The sequence below is a fragment of the Capra hircus genome, chromosome 13 (assembly GCF_001704415.2).
Source record: "Capra hircus breed San Clemente chromosome 13, ASM170441v1, whole genome shotgun sequence".
NCBI classification, from domain to species: domain Eukaryota; kingdom Metazoa; phylum Chordata; class Mammalia; order Artiodactyla; family Bovidae; genus Capra; species Capra hircus.
Genome location: NC_030820.1, coordinates 63,889,393 through 63,912,517, shown reverse-complemented (window position 1 = coordinate 63,912,517; position 23,125 = coordinate 63,889,393). Strand labels below are relative to the sequence as shown.

The following is a 23,125-nucleotide window of genomic DNA, read 5'->3' as shown; positions in this document are numbered from 1 at the left end:
GATGTTTGACTTTCACTTGTTACATTCACCTGTGTTTTTTCTCATTAATCTTCAGCAGTTAGTTTTAATTGAGACCAACATAGGAAATAACAAATATGAGCACTGAAATCCTACTACTTGGTCTTAAGACAGACTTTCAAATGATGCAGAATATGCTTTTTTTTTTTTTTAAGGCAAACTGTAATCAAAAGCACTAAATTAAAAACTTGTCGTCAAGCACTCACAGACCTCCCCAGAACACATCTGTAGACATGTTAGAGAAGCGCTGTATTAGATTTTTGGCATAATGCTTGTTAGAACCTGGTTTTCTTCCCCCAGTCTGTGTCAGTTGGCAGATTTCTTTCTTTTACGACTGAGGAGGTGGGAGTTAGCATTGCTCTTAGAGTTGCTATTGCGGTGATGTGCATTGTGGAGATCCCCGCTTTTACTTCTGTCACCCTGCTGCACTTTCCCTGGGCTCTGCTTGTCATTGCCCAGGCCAAAGATGCACAAGTGACCCATTGTCTGTAGGAACACACTGGAGATGTGTGCAGGTCCCAGACAGACCCTTTGTGCCCTTTGATGAAAAGGCTTTGTTATTTTTCCAATAATTGTATGTTCCAGTTTGTGAGAAGGGGCTTCCAAGGTGGAAACTCCAAACTCCCTGACAATCTCAGCATGAGTCTCTGGGATTGCTCCTTCATAACTTTGCCCCCTTGTCCCTTGTGTGCTCTCTCCCCTCTCATACTTTTCTGTGTTGCCAAAAATGGTGATGAGTTCTGCTAGATGTTAGCTGGAAAGAATAGACACCATAAAGAGAGTGGGAACACAAGCCACAAACTGGGAAAAGATATTTACAGCTCATTCAACTAACAAAAGATTGGTATTCAGAATTTATCTTGAGGAATTCCCTGGCACTCCAGTGGTTGAAGACTCTGAGCTTCCACTACAGGGAGCATGAGTTCAATACCTGGCCAGGGAACAAAGGTCCCACATGCCTCGTGGCATGGCCAGACAAACAACAAAAATGACCAAAAGCAACAATAGAATTTATCATGAATTCTTATACATCAGCAGGGAAGAGACAAATGGCCCAGTAGAAAAATGGGCAGTGATAGGAACAAGCATTTTACAGAAGAGAGACAAATGATCCATAAATAGAAGATGCTTAACTGTCATGAGAATGTGTATCACTGCAAACACATTACTGCAGACACCTTTTTGTATCAGTGGAGTAAACCTATTTTGTTTTCTAGTTGAATATGTGCCTTCCCTGTGACCCCCACCTAGGGAAGCATTTCCTTGAGGACTGAGTCGTTAGTATCGTGGCCTAGGACATCTGTAACCTATGCCCAGGCACGCTTGTGGGGAAGCTCAATTCCAGGACAGTGATTCTTTTATTTATTTATTTTTTGGCTGTGCTAGGTCTTCGTTGCTGTGCAGGCTTTCTCTAGTTGCAGTGAGCAGGGGCTCCCCTCTAGTTGGAATGCACAGGCTTCTCATTGCATTAGCGTCTCTCGTTTTTGGAGCATGGGCTCTAGGGTGCACAGGCTTCAGCACGTGGGCTCAGTAGTAGTGCTCGCGGGCACTAGAGCACAGGCTCAGTAGTTGTGGCACAAAGGCTTTTAGTTGCTCCATGGCATGTGGAATCTTCTGGACTAGGGATCAAACCTGTATCCCTCACATTGGCAGGCGGATTCTTAACCACTGGACCACTAGGGAAGTCCCCAGAACAGTGATTCTTAGAAATAAAAACACTAAATTGAAGCCACGAGGGTGTGAAATCAATTCAGTGGATCTACCATCTAATAGAAAAGATCAAAATGTATTGTGTAAGTTTTTGTTTCATGTTTATACACATATTTATGCGTTCACCTATGTATATTTGCTAGGTTGTGATGGAAATTTTATTTTTTACTCTTGAATATTGTCAGAATGGTTTGGAAGCCACTGCCCCAGAAAAACTTCTGCACCTGTGCATCAAGAAACACATAAGAACGTTTATAGCATTATTGATTAAGAGCCTGAAATCAGGTCTCTCTGATCCATCAACAGGAAAATGGATAAATGTCCTCTATTCCCACAATGGGATATTATACAATGAATGTTGCTATAAGCAGCAACATAGCCAAATCATAGAAATTATTGATAGAAGTCAGTCAAAGAAGATGGTCTATAGTATATCATTTTTACAAAGCTCAAAAATAGGCAAACTCAAATTATACAAAACTTTTTTCAATGAAAAAACAATAATAAAATTCAGGATAGTGGTTACCTCTGGTAGAGAGACAGAGAAATGAGACAGAAAAGGCACACATAGCTGTTCACTTTGTTTTACTTTGTAGCATATATTATACCAAATATTAAATAAAAATTAAAATGTAACCCAAAGAAATACACCTGAAGAGTGGGAGGGCCTGGCTTGTAACCCCACACCCTAAGTTAGCCAGGGCTAGAGGAACTGAGGGAGAAGGCAATGGCAACCCACTGCAGTACTCTTGCTTGGCAAATCCCATGGATGGAGGAGCCTGGTAGTCTGCAGTCTGTGGGGTTGCTAAGAGTTGAGCGACTTTTCTTTCACTTTTCACTTTCATGCATTGGAGAAGGAAATGGCAGCCCACTCCAGTGTTCTTCCCTGGAGAATCCCAGAGACGAGGGAGCCTGGTGTGCTTCCGTCTCTGAGGTCGCACAGAGTCGGACACAACTGAAACGATTTAGCAGCAGCAGCAGCAGCAGCAGCAGAGGAACTGATTAAGCTGAAAGTCCCAGTTTTCAATAATAACAATAGCCAACATTTATTGTTACTGTTGTTACTGAGAAGCAAAGATGGAAGAAGTTGTTCTCAAATACCCCTCCACAGACAACCAGAAGTGGGAGTAGGATTCAGGAGGGCTTCTAGGAATCATCCAGTTGTTCAGTACATACTTACTGAGACCCTCACTACCAGGTTCTATGCACTGCAGCTCTGGAGAGAAGGTAAGACACATCTCACCCTCAAGACCATGTCAGTTTATTCGGGAAATCATGCAAGAATAGAAAACTTCAAGTTCATGTGATACGTGCAGTAATAGAGAAATACCCAGTCCAGTGAAAGTTGAGTAATTGTATGGGATGAGGGGTAGCAGGTGTTTTCTGAAGAATGTCAGGCTGCTTCAAGGAGAGAAACTCATGTGATGTATGTGCAACATTTGTGGCTATTAAGAAAGAAAGGAAATGAGAATATAACCAGACAACAAAAAGCATTTCATTAAACTCATCACTCATTCATGATAAAAGCTAGGAATAGAAAGAAAATTCCTTAAGGTGATATTGACTATCTGTTAAAATCTACAGCAGACAGCAAACTGAACCTGAAACGTTGGGAATACTTCTATTACAGGAAAAGGGGAGAAGGTCTACTATCATTTACTCTTGATAATTGGTTACATAAGCAGGTACACAAGGAGACAACTGTGGGAATATTCATTGCAAATTTGTTTAATAGTGAAAAATTGTAGTCCACCTTAACATACACATATTTTAAAAGGAGAAAGATTGAATTAATCATAGGGTAAAACAGTGAGAAATGAATAAACCAGACTTACTTGTATCAATAAAGTTAAATTACGGTGTTGACTGTGAAAAATAGGGTATAATATGTCAACCCCACTGCATGCAGAACAAAACCATATATTTTTGTTCATTGAGGTATAATTATATTAGTTTCAGGTGTACAGCTTAGTGATTCAAATTTTTAAAAAATTATACTCCATTAAGATTTATTTAAAGAATTTATTTGGCTGCATCCGGTCTTAGTTTTGGCGCATGGGATCTTTTATTGTGGCACATGGACTCTCTAGCTGTGGCATGCAGGCTCAGTAGTTGGCAGCATGCAGACTTAGTGGCTCCTAGGCATGTGGGATCTTAGTTCCCTGAGCAGGGATCAAACCCTCATCCCCTACATTGCAGGGATTTTTAACCACTTGGACCACTGGGACAGGTTATACTCCCTAGGTTATACTCCATTTAAAGTTATAAAATACTAGCTGCATTCCCTGTGCTATACGTTATATCTTTATTTTATACATAGTAGGTTGTGAACAATAATGTATTTTTGTGGAAATATTTGTAAGTGTGAACATGTGTAGAAATAAATAGAGTTCAAAGTAATGGTTACCTCTGAGGGGAAAGAAGTGAAGGCAACTGGATAGGGACACACAAGGGCCTTCAGCTATGTTTAAAATATTTTATGTCTTAAAAAGAGAACATCTGTGGCAATTTCTCATTCATAAAACTTGAATGGTAGACTTTTTTTTTTAAGCCAAAATGGGACATATGAGCAAAGGTAAAGAATACAAATAGTGGCGCTCAAAGGGTTTAATCCTCAAACCAAGACTGTGAGGTAGATCAGTTCCGTTTAACAAATGAGAAAACAAAGGCTTAAGTTCCATGACTTACTTAAGGTTGCACAGCTGCAAATTGCGGAGCTGGGATTTGAACCTGAGTGGTCTAGATACCAAGCTCCATTGTTAGGGGAATGCAGCAGCGCGGCACATTCAATCTCAAATGAACTGAGCATGGGAATTGTTCTGTTTGTGTCTTTTGTAGGAAATGATCCGACTAGATGAAGTCCCCAATCTGAGTTCCTTAGTATCCAATTTTGATCAGCAACAGCTTGCTAATTTCTGCCGGATTCTGGCTGTCACCATTTCAGAGATGGATACAGGGAATGATGACAAGCATACGCTTCTTGCCAAAAATGCTCAGCAGAAGAAGAGCTTGAGCTTGGGGCCTTCTGCAGCTGAAATTAACCAAGGTAAACTCTCTAAGTTGTCAGAATTTTGACATTGTAGCACTGAGATCCCTTCCTAAATCTTCTTTCAGTATTTCTAGAGATTTGAATCACATATGAGGGCTCCTTGGGTCCACTTAGAGTATGTAAAATTTGTGTGTATCTGTTCGTTATTTTGGGGGACCAAGTCCATAGCCATCAGATTTTTTAATAGATCCAGAATTTCAAAAATGTGAAGCACCATTGTTTATCAAAATTAAAAGTACACATATCTTTTGTTCTGCTACACCTTTTCTGGGTCTTTATGCTATATGCAAAAAATCTTTGGTCATTACTTTGCTGACAAAGGTCAGTCTAGTCAAAGCTATGGTTTTTCCAGTTCACATGTATGCATGTGAGAGTTAAGTATAAAGAAAGCCAAGCACTGAAGAATTGATGCTTTTGAACTGTGGTGTTGGTAAAGACCTTGAGAGTCTCTTGGACTGCAAGGAGATCCAACTAGTCCATCCTAAAGGAAATCAGTACTGAATATTCATTGGAAGGACTGATGCTAAAGCTGAAACTCCAGTACTTTGGCCACCTGATGCAAAGAACTGACTCATTGGAAAAGGCCCTGATGCTGGGAAAGACTGAAGGCAGGAGGAGAAGGGGATGACAGAGGATGAGATGGTTAAATGGCATCACTGACTCTATGGACATGAGTTTGAGCAAGCTCTGGGAGTTGATGATGGACAGGGAAGCCTGGCATGCTACAGTCCATGGGGTCTCAAAGAGTCAGACATGACTGAGCGACTGAACTGACACTGACTGATGCTATATGCTGTGTGTGTGTGTATATGTGTGTGTATGTGTCTGTGTATGGGGAAGATCCCCTGGAGGAGGGCATGGCAGCCCACTCCAATATTCTTGCCTGGAGAATCCCCATGGACAGAGGAGCCTGGTGAGCTACAGTCCATGGGGATGTGCATACACACACACACACTAACAGAGAGAAAGATATATACAGTCATACATTAGAGAGACTGGAAGTTCGATTCCAGTATCTGCAGCACTGTGATAAAACAAATACTGCAGTAGAGTCATACAAACTTTTTGGTTTCCCAGTGCATATAAAGATTATGTTTACACTATACTTAGTCTATTAAATGTGTAATAATAGCACTATATCTAAAAAAAAGTGCATACTTTAATTAAAAATATTACTTAAAGTGCTAGCCATTATCTGAGCCTTCAGAGAGTTATTATCTCTTTGCCTCAGTGTTGAGGGCTGCTAACTGATCAGGGTGGTGGTTGCTGAAGCTTGGGTAGCTGTGGCAGTTTCTTAAAATAAGATAGCAGTTTGCCACGCGGATTGACTCTTTCATGAATGATTTCTCTGTAGCAGGCAAAGCTGTTCATAGTAGAACTTACTTCAAAGTTGGAGTCAATCTTCTCAAACCCTGCTGTTGCTTTATCAACTAAGTTTATGTAATATTCTTAAATCATTTGTCATTTCAGCAGTCTCTCTTTTTATTGAGGTATAGTTGATACAAAATGTGTTAGTTTCTGTTGTACAGCAAAATGAATCAGTTATGCATATACATACATCCACTTTTTTAAGAAATTCTTTTCGCATATAGGTCATCACAGAACTCTGAGTAGAGTTCCCTGTGCTATACAGAAGTTTCTTACTAGTTATCTATCTTATACATAGTAGTGTGTATATGTCAATTCAGTCTTCCAGTTTATCCCTCCCCTGCTTCCCCCTTAGTAACTGTAAGTTTGTTTTCTCCATATATGACTCTATTTCTGTTTTGCAAATAAGCTTATTTGTATCTTTTTTTTACTTTTAGATTCCGCATATAAGGGGTATTATATGGTATCTATCTTTCTCTGGCTTACTTCACTCAGTATGACAGTCTGTAGGTCCTTCCATGTTGCTTCAAGAGGCACTATTTCATTTTTCATGGCTTAGTAATACTCCATTGTAATACCACATCTCTATCCATTCATCCATCAGTGGGCATTTGGGTTGCTTCCGTGTTCTGGCTGTTATAAATAGTGCTGCGATGAATGTTGTGGCGTGTGTATCTTTTTGGGTGATGGTATTCTCCAGGTATATGCAGGGCTTCCCTTGTAGCTCAGTTGGTAAAGAATCTGCCTGCAGGGCAGGAGACCCAGGTTTGATTCCTGGGTTGGGAAGATACCCTGAAGAAGAAAATGGCAACCCTTTCCAGTATTCTTGCCTGGAGAATCCCATGGACAGAGGAGCCTGGCAGGCTACAGTCTGTGGGGTAGCAAGAGTCGGACATGACTTAGTGGCTAAACCACCAAGATATATGCCCAGGAGTGGGATTGCAGGATCTGACTGGTAGCTCTGCTTTTAGTTGTTTAAGGAAATAGAGGTATACCTAAGAGTCAGGATTGGCTTCCATAACAGGATAGCACAGACTGAATGGCTCAAACAACGGAAATTAGCTTCTCACAGTTTTGGAGGCTACAGGTCCAAGATGCAAGTGCCATCAGCCGTGGTTTTGGTGAGGCCTCTCTTCCTGACTTGCAGATGGCCACCTTCTCACGCCTTCAGGGTGACCTTCTCTCTGCACATGCATAGAGAGCTCTGGTATCTCATCCTCTTAAATAAGGATACCATTCCTGTCAGATTAGGACCTCATTTTATGACTTCATTTGATTACCTCCCTAAAGACTCTGTCTCCAGATACAGTCATGTTGTGGATTAGGGCTTCAGCATAAGAATTGGGGTGGGGGAACACAATTCATTCCATTATAGTATGGAAGGCTGAAGCGTGTAAGATGTTGCCAAAAAGTTTTTGTTTTGTTTCTAGTAAACTGCGGCTGTGAAATAGTTTTCTTGACCAGCAAAATCATGATTTATGCTATCTTCCTGCCCCTCAGTTAATGAAAATGGCAGAGCACTTTATAGGCTGCTCAGAAACTACCAATTATCTCTTCTGTCGATTTAGAAGGGAACAAATGGATCCATCTGTGGGGAAAAAGTCTTTCAGATTTTAGTCAGAGATGTAAATAAAGCCTCAGGCCTGGCAGTTATCAATTTATAGGTGACACCAGGATGAGAGGGGCTGATTTACACAGCATACGAGCTAGAATGGAATTCAGAATCCTCTCAGAGATCTGGAAAGCAGGGCCTCAACTGCAGCAGAAAAATTTACAGGAATATTTTGGAAATACTGATGTTTTAACAAGAGAGACGTGGTCTGCTTTTGCAGAAATTATTGGAAGTTGTGGATGTTTTAATGTTCAACTGGTTTAACATTAGCCAACAGTGTGTGTGGTAACTACTGGTAAAGCCGTGAGAAGTACAAAGATTGTACAATGCTGGGGTGCCAGTCCCCTGAGATTGTGCATAAGTTGGTGAGTAAAATGAGGCCAGTGAGTTTTTTCTGAGAAGAGAATCCATAACTTTGATCAGCTTTCATCATCAGAGAATCCATAACATTCATCAGAGATGCTGCTGCTGCTGCTGCTGCTGCTAAGTCGCTTCAGTCATGTCCGACTCTGTGCGACGCCAGAGACGGCAGCCCACCAGGATCCCCCCGTCCCTGGGATTCTCCAGGCAAGAACCCTGGAGTGGGTTGCCATTTCCTTCTCCAATGCGTGAAAGTGAAAAGGGAAAGTGAAGTCGCTCAGTCATGTCCGACCCTCAGTGACCCCATGGACTTCCAGGCTCCTCTGTCCATGGGATTTTCCAGGCAAGAGTACTGGAGTGGGGTGCCATTGCCGAGATGAGTGACTTAACAAAAGCTCAGGACCCTGTGGGGTGGGAATCAGTCTCAGAATCCTAAACACTGGTCAGGTCACATCTGAATGGCTGTGTCTGGTGTTCATGATGTGTAGACTAGGTCTTAGGAACTGCCCCCTGAGGAACAGTTAGGAAAACTGGGCTGTTTACCTGGAGAAAGAAGATGTGACTAAAAGTCCATGTTTTTGAAATTTTTCAAAATTAGAAATTTTTAGAATTCAAACTCATTTATTTTATTTTTTGTAGGGGGGGAATCTACAGATTTTTTTTTTTAATTCACAAACTACAAGACGAATAGCAGGTATACAGCAGAAAGTTTGTTCTCCTCCCATTGGTGACGTATTACCAGTTTCTCATCTGTCCCTCCAGAGATAATCTGTACATGCCCAGCCACGGGGGTGGAGGAGGGAATGAGAGAAGACTGGCTCCTTTCGGTTTGTACTGATGATGTAAAATAAGCACCATTCTGCCTCTGACTCTTTTCAGATAACTTTATCTTGCAAAGCATCCCATTCTGGTACATGTAGAATTACCTGATTCCTTTTTACAAGTGGATAGCCATTGTATGGGCGTACCGCAGTTTATTTAATTAGTCCACTGTTGATGGAAATTTGGTTTCCCTCGTCTTTGTTCCTACAAATAACATCCTTATGTATAGAGTTTAATGTGCTGGATACTTGCCTTTTAAATGTTGATAGATGTTAACAGATTTACCTTCCCTAGAAATTACTAGTTCATCTTCCCACCCTGTATACCCTTCCCAGTATAGGGCTATTTTAGATTTCTTGATATTTGTCAAACTTGATAAGTAAGAAATGGTATCTCAAAAGAAACAAATGTAAAGACAAAACCAAAAAATTCTATCCCAGTATATTTTTATTACTTGAGGTGAGAGTTACATTAAAAAACTAACCACTTAATTCAGTGACTTATAGTATATTTGCAGTTTGTGCGGCCACCACCTCCATCTAGTTCCAAAACATTTTCTTCAACCCAGCAGGAAACCCTGAATACATTCAACAGTTATTCCCTAACCCCTCCCCCCACACCCCCGTGGCCTTAGTTGTGTCCAGCTCTGTGCGACCCCACCAGGCTCCTCTGTCCGTGGGATTCTCCAGGCAAGAATACTGGAGTGGGTTGTCATTGCCTTCCTCCCAGGGATCTTCCCGAGCCAGGGATCAGACCCCTGCATCTCTTAGGTCTCCTGCATTGGCAGGCAAGTTCTTTACCACTAGTGCCACCTGGGAAGCTCTGTTCCCCCCAACCACTAGCCATCATCTGCTTTCTGTCTGTGGATTCATCTGTTCTGGGTTTTCATATAGATGGATTTTAAAAATGTGTGACCTTTTGTATCACGTCTCATACCTTTTTCACTTATCATGATGTTTTTGAGGTTCATCAGTGCTGTTGAATGTCAGTGTTCATTCTTTTTTCATTCTTTTTTGTGTATATAACAAAATTTGTGTATCTATTGATGGACATTTGGGTTACTTACACCGTTTGACTACTGTGAATAGTGCTGCTCTGAACACATGTTTTTGTTCAAGCACCTACTTTCACTTCTTTTGGGTATGTATTGGGTTGGCCTAAAAGTTCGTTCAGATTTTTCTGTAAGATCTTACAGAATGAAAACTTAGGATGGAATTGCTAAGTCATATAGTATAATAATTCTGTGTTTAACTTTTTGAGGAAAAGTTAGTTTAAATGTAGTTTTATTTCATCTTTATTAATGAGGTCATACATTATTTTATAGTCACTAATTTGTAGAGGATGGAAGAGGGGCTAAGATGATTTGCCAGTTTCTGCTGGGACTAAATTCATATGACATAATCCTCCTAACTTGTTATTTTGTTTTTATTTATTCTTTTTTTAAAGACTTTTCTTTAAAGTTGTGTTCTTTTAGGATTTATTTTAAATTTTTTGTTATGGGAATCTTCACACATATAAAAGTAGAGACATGTATATAACAGTATAATGATCCCTGTTTACTTATTACCTACCTTCAACAATTATCAACTGATGGCCTGTCTTTGTCTCTACCCTCCTTTATTCCTCCCTTCCTCACTTTGGATATTTTGAAGCAGATCCCCGACGTTATTTCACCTGCATATATTTCAGTGTTTCTATAAGATGGTGATTCTTGAACCGTAACTCTTAATACCATATTATACTCTCCCAAAGTAATATTAATATCTTGATATTTTGAAATATCTATTTGTTAATTTTTTATTAAATGTTACGTTTTCATGATTCAGAAAATCACAGATTCAGAGAGGTGTTCACTGAAAACTTCCCCTCACACTATTCCCAATGGCCATATTCTCTTTGCTTTTGGCAACCACTCTTTTCTGTCCTTCCAAGATTTAGTATATCCACAAGCAAATAGGCACAGACATTAGCTTTATTTTAAAGAGCGTTAATTTTGGGAGCCAAGATTTGAACCTGAATTCCCTGCCTTCAAAGTTTATTAGGTTGTTTATGCTGACCAGAATTTCTGTCTTACTCATCATTGTGAGGACAATGGAACTGGTGGAAATAGGAGTTGGGTGGTTAAGTTGCTTTCTTTACCTTAAAAAAAAAAGGTGTGTGTGTTATAGGAAAATCGGATAGTTAAGTAATTTTAAAAGAAGTATTTGTATCCTTTCCTACTCAGGAGCAGCCGCAGGAAATACTTTGGTATATATCCTTCCATTCTTTATATGTGTGTGTGTGTGTATATATATATATATATATAATGTGCTTATTTTAAAGAAGAAAACTTTAAAATTTAAAGAAATTGGGCTTAAGCCAATACTGTTTGATAATTTACTTCTTTAAGAAGTAAATTAAACACCTCTTCAGAGTTGCTGTATAAAGACATACGTGTCATTGTTTTTAGTATCTGTGTATTGTGCTCCACTGTGTGGATGTATTGTATATAATCGGTATGCTATTAATGAACATATAGTCATCTGTGACTTTCGCTGTTATAGAAACACCAGTAAACCTCTCTATACAGATACCTATCTAGCTATCTATATGTAATTAATTATTTCTTTATGGTGAATTCATAGAAATGGACCTCTAGCTCAAAGAGATGCAAGGTCTAGAGGTTATTCCAGTTTATATTTCCACCAACTGATATGAGAGAGCCTGACTCCCTGCACCTGCTAAAATTGCTCTTTATTTCTCTGCCTTTATTCCTATTTTACCTTGGGTGGGCATTTCATTTTAAAAGGAAGTTCTAACTGCTGTCATCTTAAGAGTCATTCCTCTGGGTGGGATGCAGGGAGCAGGAGGGAGGCTCAAAAGGGAGGGGATGTATGTATACATAGAGCTGATTCAGGCTGTTGTACAGCAGAAACTAACACAACATTGTAAAGTAATTATGTTCCAATTAAAAAATAAAAACCCAGAATTTTCACCTAAAAAAAGAGATCATTCCTCTCATGCAGGTGAGGATCTGGTTGTCTGTTGAGAGCTATAGCACTGGTTTCTGTGGTCATATTTCCTCTCTTGTTTTTCCTTGGCAGCGGCCCTCCTCAGCATCCCTGGCTTTGTCGAGCGGCTTTGCAAGCTGGCAACTCGAAAGGTATCAGAGTCAACGGGCACAGCCAGCTTCCTGCAGGAGCTGGAGGAGTGGTACACGTGGCTGGACAACGCTTTGGTGCTAGATGCCCTGATGCGAGTGGCTAATGAAGAATCTGAGCACAATCAAGGTACCCGGGGCAGGTCTCCTGAGAGGTGGAGAGTGTTCCTGTGGGTTCCTAGAGCTATTCTTGACCTCTTTTCCAAGGAGAATAAGTTGAAATTGACTCTAAAAAGAATCTCCCTCAGGGCGGCCCTGAATCATGATTGTTCAGATTTTAATAGCAAATGGCAGAATTTCTTGGAGCTCCCTCAAAGCAGACCTGATTTCAGGGACAGGACCTTTATTACAGAACCCAAAGGACCAACTGGAAAAGCATTACCAGAACATTCTTAGCAGCCCAGAGGATCTTTCTCTGTCTGTGCTTCTTCCTACACATTTCTTTACTCTTCTCCGCTCTCCATTCTGATGAGTATGCCACCTGGAAATGTGTGGACTCCTAGTCTCAGCTTTAGCTTCTCGGTGAACTGCTCTGTTTTAGATGAGGTGCTCAGCCCAAAGCATTTGACTCTGGGGTCAAATTGTACAAACACAGGAATTCCCACTGGAGTCATGCAGATAAAAGTGAAGGGAGCAGTTTCATTCCTGGGATACACAACAGCAGCAGCAACAGACATCCATGTAAAGTCTGTGGAAGTTGTTCTCAGCATACAGCGAGTAGGGAAACATTTCTTCCAGAAAAATCTACTAAAATTGGGAACCTTGAGAGCTTGTAACACTGGAATTTCTGCTTGATGCAAGTTCCACTCTAGCCAGGTGTGGCCAGAAAGACAGGGCTCTCTCAGCTCCCAGATAAGGATACAGAATCTCACCGGGAGGGACAGGCTCTCATTCCTTCTAGCTCCAAGTGGAAGAGGCTGAATTCTTGATGAATACAGCCATGAGGGCAGGGGCTCCTTTCCTTCTCCCTTCCTTTCCCTTCCCAGTGTGTTAATTTCATACATTTATGTATTGTAAAATGATTACCACTATAGCCTTACTGACACCTCTGTCCCATTAACATTTTTTTTCTGGTGAGAATATTTAAGATCTACTGTATTAGCAACATTCAGGTATATGATAATGATATTATTAGCTGTAATCACCATCTTTATTGGACACCCAGAACTTATTAATCTTATAACTGGAAGTTTGTTTTCTTTAACCAATATCTTCTCATTTTCCCGACTCCTAACCACTAGTAACCACCACACTGTTTCTCTGAGTTCAGCTTTTTTTAGATTCTACATTTTATTGGTATTATACAGTATTTGTCTTTCTCTGACTTATTTTACTTAGCATAATGCCAGGGTTTCCTTCCTTCCATCCACCTCCATACCATACTCATAGCTCAGAAGCTTGGCCCAGTAGGCCAAGAATTCTGTGGCCCTTATCACCTTGCCCCAGTTCACTTGTGGAACAGAGGTTCCACCACATAGAGGCAAGCTGAGAAGATAGTAGAGGCTATCAATCCTGCTCAGAGTAGTAGCACTGAGATTTTGCTAGGCAGAGAGGTAATAGGTAAGAACAGAATGTTGGGAAGTTTGAGCTCAAGGTCATTTTCAGAAACAATGTAGATTTTTTAAGAAAATAAAAGGACTTATTTTTAATTGAGAATTAAAAGTCAAACCATATGCCAGCTAGTTCCCCCAGAGAACCAGGGAAAGAAGTGGCAGAGAAGAGCTTAAAGCTGAGGTCACAAGAAACCTCAGCCTCAAAAACTACCCCTGCCTGAATTTAATTGAATCAGACTCTGGAGCAATTTATGCCTCAAGGCTTTTGTCAAAAACAGTAGAGCAGTCAGCTAGCAGTTAGTGGAGCCTGACAGCTGAGTTTCGTATCAGATGAGGCAGAAAGTTTAACAGAGAGATGAGGGAAAGATCCAGACAAAGAGAGCCCTGCTAAAACACTGTCATCCAGGGACACATGCCCAAAGCTGGCAGAGGGGCTCATCAGTCCTCAGAGAAGTAGACTTGACCACAAATGGCTAAGCAGGTCACTAGACAAGAAAGCAACAGATCAGTCCTCAGAGAAGTAGACTTTATCCCCAAGTAGCTAGGTAGGTCACCAAACAAATAAACAAGAAAACAGCAAACCAGTCCTCAGAGAAATAGACTTTACCACAAGTGGCTGGGCAGGTCACTGAACAAACAAGAAAACAACAGCATGCCCTGAAAGGAGGAAGGGGAATCAGCCTCAAGAGTTGCCATAATATTTACCTAACATGTCCAATGTTTAACAAAAATTGAGACATGCAAAGAAACAGGAAAATATGACCCATACATAGGAGAAAGCAGGCAAAAGAAATTGCCTGTGGAAGAGCTCAGATGTTAGAATTAACAGAGACATCATAATTATGGTCAAAGAGCTAAAGGTAACTATGCTCAAAGAAGCTCAATGAGTCATCAAATAGAGAATATTAATAAGCAGATTAAAAAAAAGTCAAAAGGAAGTTCCAGAGATGAAAAATACAATAACTGGAATGAAAAGTTCACTGAGAGAAAGGAACAGGAAAATAATATTCAAAGTAGTTGCTGAAAACTCCCCAAATTTGATCAATGTGTACACATCCAAGAAGTTCAAAGAACTACAAGTAAATAAACTCAAAAGAATTATACCCAGGCACATCATAATGAAAATGCTGAAAGACAGAGAAAATCTTGAAAATAGCAAGAAAGAAATGGCTATGACACCACCCTTATGGCTAAAAGTGAAGAGGAGCTAAAAAGCCTCTTGATGAAAGTGAAAGAGGAGAGCGAAAAAGTTGGCTTAAAGCTCAACATTCAGAAAACTAAGATCATGGCATCTGGTCCCATCACTTCATGGGAAATAGATGGGGAAACAGAGCAAACAGTGTCAGACTTAATTTTTTTGGGCTCCAAAATCACTGCAGATGGTGACTGCAGCCATGAAATTAAAAGACGCTTACTCCTTGGAAGAAAAGTCATGACCAACCTAGATAGTATATTCAAAAGCAGAGACATTACTTTGCCGACTAAGGTCCGTCTAGTCAAGGCTATGGTTTTTCCAGTGGTCATGTATGGATGTAAGAGTTGGACTGTGAAGAAGGCTGAGCGCCGAAGAATTGATGTGTTTGAACTGTGGTGTTGGAGAAGACTCTTGAGGGTCCCTTGGACTGCAAGGAGATCCAACCAGTCCATTCTGAAGGAGATCAGCCCTGGGATTTCTTTGGAAGGAATGATGCTAAAGCTGAAGCTTCAGTACTTTGGCCACCTCATGCAAAAAGTTGACTCGTTGGAAAAGACTGATGCTGAGAGAGATTGGGGGCAGGAAGAGAAGGGGCTGACCCAGGATGAGATGGCTGGATGGCATCACGGACTTGATGGACGTGAGTCTGAGTGAACTCCGGGAGTTGGTGATGAACAGGGAGGCCTGGTGTGCTGCAATTCATGGGGTCGCAAAGAGTCGGACACGACTGAGCAACTGAACTGAACTGAACTGCCCAAGATTATCTCAATAAGATCATCAGAAATGATAGCAGCCAGAAGGGAGTGAAATGACCTACTCAAAGTGCTGGGAAAGAAACTCAGCCAAGAATTATATCCAGTAAAACCTTTCAGAAATGAAGGTGCATCCCTCAAGGCAATAAAAATAAAAACAAAGATAAACAAAAGAGACCTAATTGAACTTACAAGATTTTGCATAGCAAAGGAAACCATAAAAAACAACAACAATGACAAAAAGACAACCTGTGGAAGGGGAGAAAATATTTGCAAATGATGCAACAGACAAGGGCTTAATCTCCAGAATACACAAACAATGGGCAGAAGACTTTAATAGACATTTCTCCAAAGCAGACATGACAGATAGCCAGTAGGCCCATGAAAAGATGCTCAACATCACTTAATATTAAGGGGATGCAAATCAAAAGTTCAGTGAGGTCCCACCTCATACTGGTCAGATTGGCAGTCATTAAAGTGTATAAACAAATGCTTTAAAAGTTGTGAAGGAAAGGGAACTCCCCTACACTGTTGGTAGGAATGTAAGTTGGTGCAACCACTGTTGAAGACAAGGTGGAGGCTCCTCAGAAAACTAAGAATCACTGTATGGTCTAGCAATCCTATACCAGGCGTATAACCAGATGAAACTGTAATTCAACCAGGTGCATGCACCGCTGTTCACAGTAGACAAAAACATGGAAATAACCCAAATGTCCGTCAGCATATACTAATGAATAAAGAAGATGTGGTATGTACACATAATGGAATACTACTCAGTCATAAACAGGAGCAAATAATGCCATTTGCAGCAACATGGATGCAACTAGAGATTATCATACTGGGTGCAGTAAGGCAGAAAGTGAAAGACAAATACCGTATGATATCACTTAATATGTGAAATCTAAAACATGACACAAATGAACAAAACAGAAACAGACTCATAGACACAGAACAGACTTGTGGTTGCCAACCACAAGTTGGGGGGAAGAAGGACTGGAAGTTTGGGATTAACAGATGTAAACTATTATATACAAGATGAATAAACAAAAAGGTCCTACTATATAACACATGGAACTACATTCAATACCCTGTGATAAACTATAGTGGAAAAGAATATTTTAAAAAAGAATGTCTATACACGTATAACTGAGTCACTTTGCTGTATAGCAGAGATTGGCACAACATTGTAAATGAACTATGCTTCAATTAAAGAAATTTTCTTTTAATGAAGGTGAAATAAACACCTAAATAAACTGCCTAGATAAAGAAGAACTTAGGGGAATTTGCTGCTAGCATATCTTTCTTATGAGAAATACTGGCTGAAAGCAGGTGACCTCAGCCAGTAATTCAGATTCACACGCCAAAAAAATGCAGCATCAGTAGAGGTAATTATAATAATTTAAAAGACAATATAAGTGCATATTTTTCCTTAACTAATTTCGAAAGCAGTTGTGTAAAACTGTGTTTATAATTATATTGTTGAACCTATAACAAATAGAAAAGTAATATATTTGACAATAACAGATCAAAGAAAGAGGGTGGGACCAAAGTTGTGTTGGAATAAGGAAATTGTTATAAGATAGTAACTCAGGAATTGACAGGAATCTGAAGAAAATCAAAATGGTAAATAAAGAGGGTCATTATAGAAAATTATAAATATTTATTCTCCTTTCTTTTGTTAGCTTCTTTAATGGACATACAATTTTATGAAATAATTACAAAATGTTGTGTAACAATGTATTGTATAGTACATTGTATTGTTTGGTTTTCAGCATATGTCGATGTAGTATACATAATAATAACAGCACAGAAAGGGAGGAGAGGGACCTGTAAAAGCCCTGGAGTTAGTTTAAATCTAAAAAAGAGTCTGTCAAGATGTATATGGCAAGAAGCCCTGTAGTGACTGTTGACATAGTAACTTTAGAAATATAGTTAAAGGAATTACGTTGTTACACTAGAAAATATTTACTTAATACAAAAAGTGTTAAAGAAGAACTAGGGGAATACAAGTGAGCTTTAACAAGACAAAAAGTACAAGGCAGAAGTACATTCAGTTTTGTCAGTAATAACATTAAATGTGAATAGATTAAACAATTCATTCAAAAAACAGATTGCCATGTTGGGTTTTTTAAAACTATCCATTATATGCATCCTACAGGATACACACTTTCTCTTCAAAGATAGAAATAGGTTGAAAGTAAATGATAGAAGTGTATCATGCAGAAGATAACCATTAAAAACTGTAATGGCTGTACTATAAGAGAGACTTTAAAAAAAAAAGGAAGTTATCAGATTTATAAGTAGATTTTATAGTAAATCTATCGAGATTTAGCAGTTAAAATCACATATGTATCTAACAACAGAGCCAAAAATAAGTTAAGAAAGCAAAAACTAACAGATTCAAAGAGAGGAAATAGGTCAACATAATAGTTGGAGACTTTAATAACCCAGTTTCAATAATGGATAACTGTGTAGAAGATCAACAAGGAAATAGACTTGAGCAACACAGTAAGCCAACTAGACTAAATATATATATATATATATGCACTAAACCCTAAAAAAATTTCAGGAAACTTAAAAAAAAGGATTAAAGTTGTAGAGTATATACTTCAATTAATAGTAGAAAGAAATTTGGGAAATTCACAAATGTGTGGAAGTTAAGCAGTCCACTTCCAAATAATTGATGGTTCAAAGATAAAATCACAAAGAAAACTAGAAGATACTTTGAGATGAATGAGATGAAATTAAAATGATGACACAACATACCGACATTTATAGAATTTCAACTAAAACATGCTTAGAAATTTATGGCTGTAAATGCCTACATATAAGATTTCAAAAAAATAACCTAACTTTCTGCTTTAAGTCATTGAACAAAGAAGAGCAAACCACATTCCCAGAGCAGACAGATGGGAAGAAATAATAGGATTGAATTGGAAATTTATAGAGAATAGAAAAACAGTGGAGAAAATCCACAAAACCAAGAGCTGATTCTTTGAAAATATCAGCAAAATTGACAACTCTTTAGCTGCGCTGATCAAGCAAAAAAAATGAGACAAGATTCAAATTACTAAAATCAGGAGTGAAAGAGGATATATTATAACCAACCTTACAAAGATAAAAGGACTATAAGAGAATACTATAAACGACTATATGCTAATAAATTAGATAACCCAGCTGAAATGGAAAAATTATAAGAAAAACACAAACTCCTGCAACTGACTCAAGAAGAAATAGAAAATCTGAACAGACTTATAACAAGAGATTGAATTAGTGATGAAAAACTATCCCAAAAACAAGTCCTGGCTCAAAAGGCTTCACTGGTTAATTCTATCAACCATTTAAAGAAGAAGTAATGCCTGTACATCACAGACTTCCATAAAGTAGAAGAGGAAAGAACATTTCTTAATTCATTCTGTGAAACTATTACCCTGATAACAAAACCAGAGACATCACAAGGAAATTACAGACTAACGTAACTTACAAACGTATATGCAAAACACCTCAACAAAAATACTAGCAAACCAAATACAGCAACAAAAAAGGATTATATACCTGATCAAGTATGTATAGACTAAATGGAATTTATGCAAAGCTGACTCAGTATATGAAAGTCAATTTAATATACCATATTGATGGAAAAGGGATGAAAACTACATGATTATTTCAGTAGATGGAGAAAAAGCATTTGACAAAATCCATTTTAAGATAAGAACATTCCAAGTGGGAATGGAAAAGAACTCAACCTGTTAAAAGGCATCTAAGAAAGCCCACAGCCAATATTATAACACTTAATGGCCAAAGACTGATAACTTTTCCCTTACTAAGATTAGAACAAGACAAAGATACCTGCTCTTAACACTTCTGTTCATTGTACTGGAAGTTCTGGTTAGGTAGTTAGGCAAGAAAAAGAAATAAAAGGAAGAAGTAAAACTCTCTAGTCACAGATGACATGATCTCTTGTATAGAAAAACCTAAGGATCCACTAAAAAACTGCTAAACCAATAAACAAGTTTATTCAACAGTTTCAGCATACAAGATAGGTATACAGAAATCAGTTGTATTTCTGTACAGTAGCAATGAACAAACCAAGAATGAAATTAAAACAATTTCATTTAAAAAAGCATCAGAAAAGAATAAAATTCTTAGTGACATATTTAACAAAGAAATAGGAAACTTACACTCTGAAAATTATGAAACATAATTATTACTGAAAGAAAACCTAAAAAATTGTAAAGAAAGTATTTGTTCATGAATCAGAAGAGTTGATATTATTAAAGTAGCAGTAATTCACACCTTGATTTCCAGGTCTGTCTAAAGATTCAACACAGTCCTTGTCACAATCCTGACTGATTTCTTTGCAGAAATGAACTAGTAGGCCCTCAAATTCATTTGGAAATGCAGGAGGCCTCAAATAGCTATGGCAGTCTTGAAGAACAAAGTGGAGGACTTACATTGCCTAATTTTCCAACTTAGTATAAAGCTATAATATTCAAGACATTGTGCTACTGACCTCAAGAGATATACACAATGAAATAGAATTGAGAATTGAGAAATAAATGCTCACTTATATGGTCAGTTGATTTTCAACAAGAGTGCCAAGACTATTTGGTTGGGGAAACAGTAGTCTTTTCAGCAGATGGTACTGGGACCATTAGATATCCACATGCAAAAGAATAACGTTGGACCTCCCTCCCCTGCCACCTCACATCATATATAAAAATGAGCTCAAAAAGATCAAAGACCTAATGTAAGAACTAATCCTTGAGAACACTTAGAAGAAAACAAGGATAACTCTTTAGGACTTTGGATTTGGTCATGGTTTCTTTGTTGTTGTTGTTGTGGTTCAGTCATGTCTGACCCCTTGTGACCCTGTGGACTGTAGCCCACCAGGCTTCTCTGTCTGTGGGATTTTCTTGGCCAGAATACTGGAGTGGGTTGCCATTTCCTTCTACAGGGGATCCTCCTGACCCAGAGATCGAACCTATATCTCCTGCGATGGGAGGTGGGGTCTTTACTACTGAGCCACCGGGGAAACCCTAGTGCTTTCTTAGATGATGCCTAATACAGGCAACCAGGTGAGAACTAGGTAAATTGGACTTCATTAAAAGGAAAATATTCTGTGCTTCAAAAAGCAACATCAAGAAAGGGAAAAGCCAGAATGGGTGAACACTTTTGGAGGGTAGAAGAGAACATTTTTGCAAACCATGTATCTAATAAGGGACTTGTATCTAGAAGATATAAAGAACTCCTACAGCTCAATAATGAAAAGACACCCATTTCAAATTATGGGCAAAAGATCTGAATAGACTTTCTCCAGAGATGATACAAGAGTAACCAGCAAGCACATGAGAACATTATCAACATCATTAGCCATCAGGGAAATGCAAATCCAGTCCAACAATCAGATATCCCTTCATACCCACTGGCATGACTATCATCAAAAAGACTGGTAACAGGTGTCCTTAAGGAGATGGAAAAATCAGAACCCTCATTCTCTGTTGGTAAGCATGCAAACTGATGCAGCCACTGTGGAAAACAGTCTGGCAGTTACTCAAAAAGTTAAACATAGTTTTTGTATGACCTAGAAATTCCACTTCTAGGTATACACCCAGGATACGTGAAAATATATGTTTATACAAAAACTTATACGTGGATGGTCATAGTAGCAGATTTATTATAACCAAAATACAGAAACAACTCAGATATCAGCTGATGAATGGATAAAAAAATTGATATATAATAGATTATTATTCAGTACTGATACATACTGCAGCCTGAATAAACCTTGAAAACACTGTGCTGGTAAAAAAAAAAAGACAAGTTGTATGATTCAATTTGTAGAAAGAGACAGAACATAGTCTAATGGATGCCTGGGTTTGTAGGGGCTTGGTGAGAAAAGGGGAGCGGCTGCTAAAGCAAATAGGATTTCTTTGTGGGGTGATAAAAGTGCTCTAATGTTGATTGTGATGATAGCTGCGCAATTCTGTGAATATATTAAAGACCAGTGAGTTATATTCTTGAAAGGGATGAATTGTATGGTATGTGAATTATAGCTCAAAGCTGTTTTTTTTAAGTTAGTGTGCTCCAGGGTACAGGACAGATGTATGGAGGGTCATACCCACTTTAATCAGTATTGTGGAACTGCAGAGATGTGGAGGGAAGGCCAGGCCTCTTAAACGAGTTTTCCCATCCTCATCCTTGGGAATTGTCTTGTTCCTGCACACTGGCTATTGCTTTGAGGCCTGTGTTTGTTGAAAATATTTATCCCAGAGTTTCTTATGAGGCCTTTGCAAACCAGGCAGCAGAAGTTGGCAGTGACTCGGAAGAATCCAAGCTGCCTGCGTCTCTTCACAGAGGTTCATTACCGAGGAGGGCTTGTGTGCCACCCACCACACCTGCTCCTTCCACACAGGCCCTCTCCCGCAGTGCCCCGCCCCCCACCAAAAACTCCTGGTCTAGGTGATGAAGACGCTGAGGCACCAGAGGCTTCACCGCACCCAGCAGGTGTGCAGCAGAGGTGTGGTTCTGCGTGATAACTCATCAGATTCTCTTTACCAGTCAGTTGACTGTTCTGGGAGCTGGGCCAAGGAGTCCCAAGACATAAAACTGAGTAATGATGGTTTTCCTCCCAACATGCAAGAAAATATATGTCAATAAATAGCATTTTCTCAATTAGATTTTCTTGAGTAAATGTTTCTTAGTTTTTGCCTACTGCCTCTTTAGTTGCCATTAAGAGCTTGCAGATTACAAGAAAGAAAACAAGTAGCAAGCAAGCATTAACTGAAAATCCCAGAGTGAGTTTTTTACTTCTGCTTGACACACATTAGTATGTAGGGTACATGTGCTTGGCAATTTTTAAGCACTTTTAACATATTAAGTCATTTAATTTTTGCAGCATTGGTAATAGACACTGTTGCCACTTTAAGTCATTTAACCTCTGCGACATTGGTAATAGATAGATGCTGTTGCCTTTGGGCCCCCCTGGTGTTGCAATATTAAAGAATCCTTGTGCCAGTGCAAGAGACACAAGAGAGAAGATGCAGGAGATGTGGGTTCAGTCCCTGGGACAGGAAGATGCCCTGGAGCAGGAGGTGGCAACCCACTCCAGTATTCTTGCCTGGAAAATTCCATCGACAGAGGAGCCTGGCGGGCTACAGTCCAGGGGGTTGCAAAGAGTTGGATGCGACTGAGCAACAGCACACAGACTTGCTGTTACTCCTGTTTTATAGATAAGGATGGATGCTGAAGCACAGGCATGTCAACAGATTTCCCAAAGCCACCTAACAGTCTGGCTCCAAGTCTTTAGGCCTTGTGGTGCAGTCATGCTTCTTTCAGCAACTGGTCCTCTTCCAGCTTATATATTAGTGATGGTTAACATGGCTGGAAAAATAGTTCCAAGTCCATAGGGTGGAGTAAGTTAGGTTATTGTGGCATGATATAACCAAACAAATCGTAACTGTTGAGTGCCTCATCTGGGTATATCTTAGCACCACTGCTCTGTAACAGACTGATTTTCTGGCCTTTCCAAAAGGCTCCAGGGCAGC

General features: G+C 39.3%; 1 protein-coding gene across 2 annotated transcripts in view; it reads left to right on the top strand.

Annotated features, from left to right (window-relative positions):
• Positions 1-23,125, top strand: part of TRPC4AP (transient receptor potential cation channel subfamily C member 4 associated protein) — a 70,249-nt gene that overhangs the window by 32,853 nt on the left and 14,271 nt on the right. For both annotated transcript variants that reach the window (XM_018057756.1, XM_018057755.1), the window contains exons 7-8: positions 4,567-4,774; positions 12,023-12,208. In XM_018057756.1, coding sequence (XP_017913245.1) covers positions 4,567-4,774; positions 12,023-12,208 — 394 coding nt within the window. The remainder of the gene's footprint in view (positions 1-4,566; positions 4,775-12,022; positions 12,209-23,125) is intronic.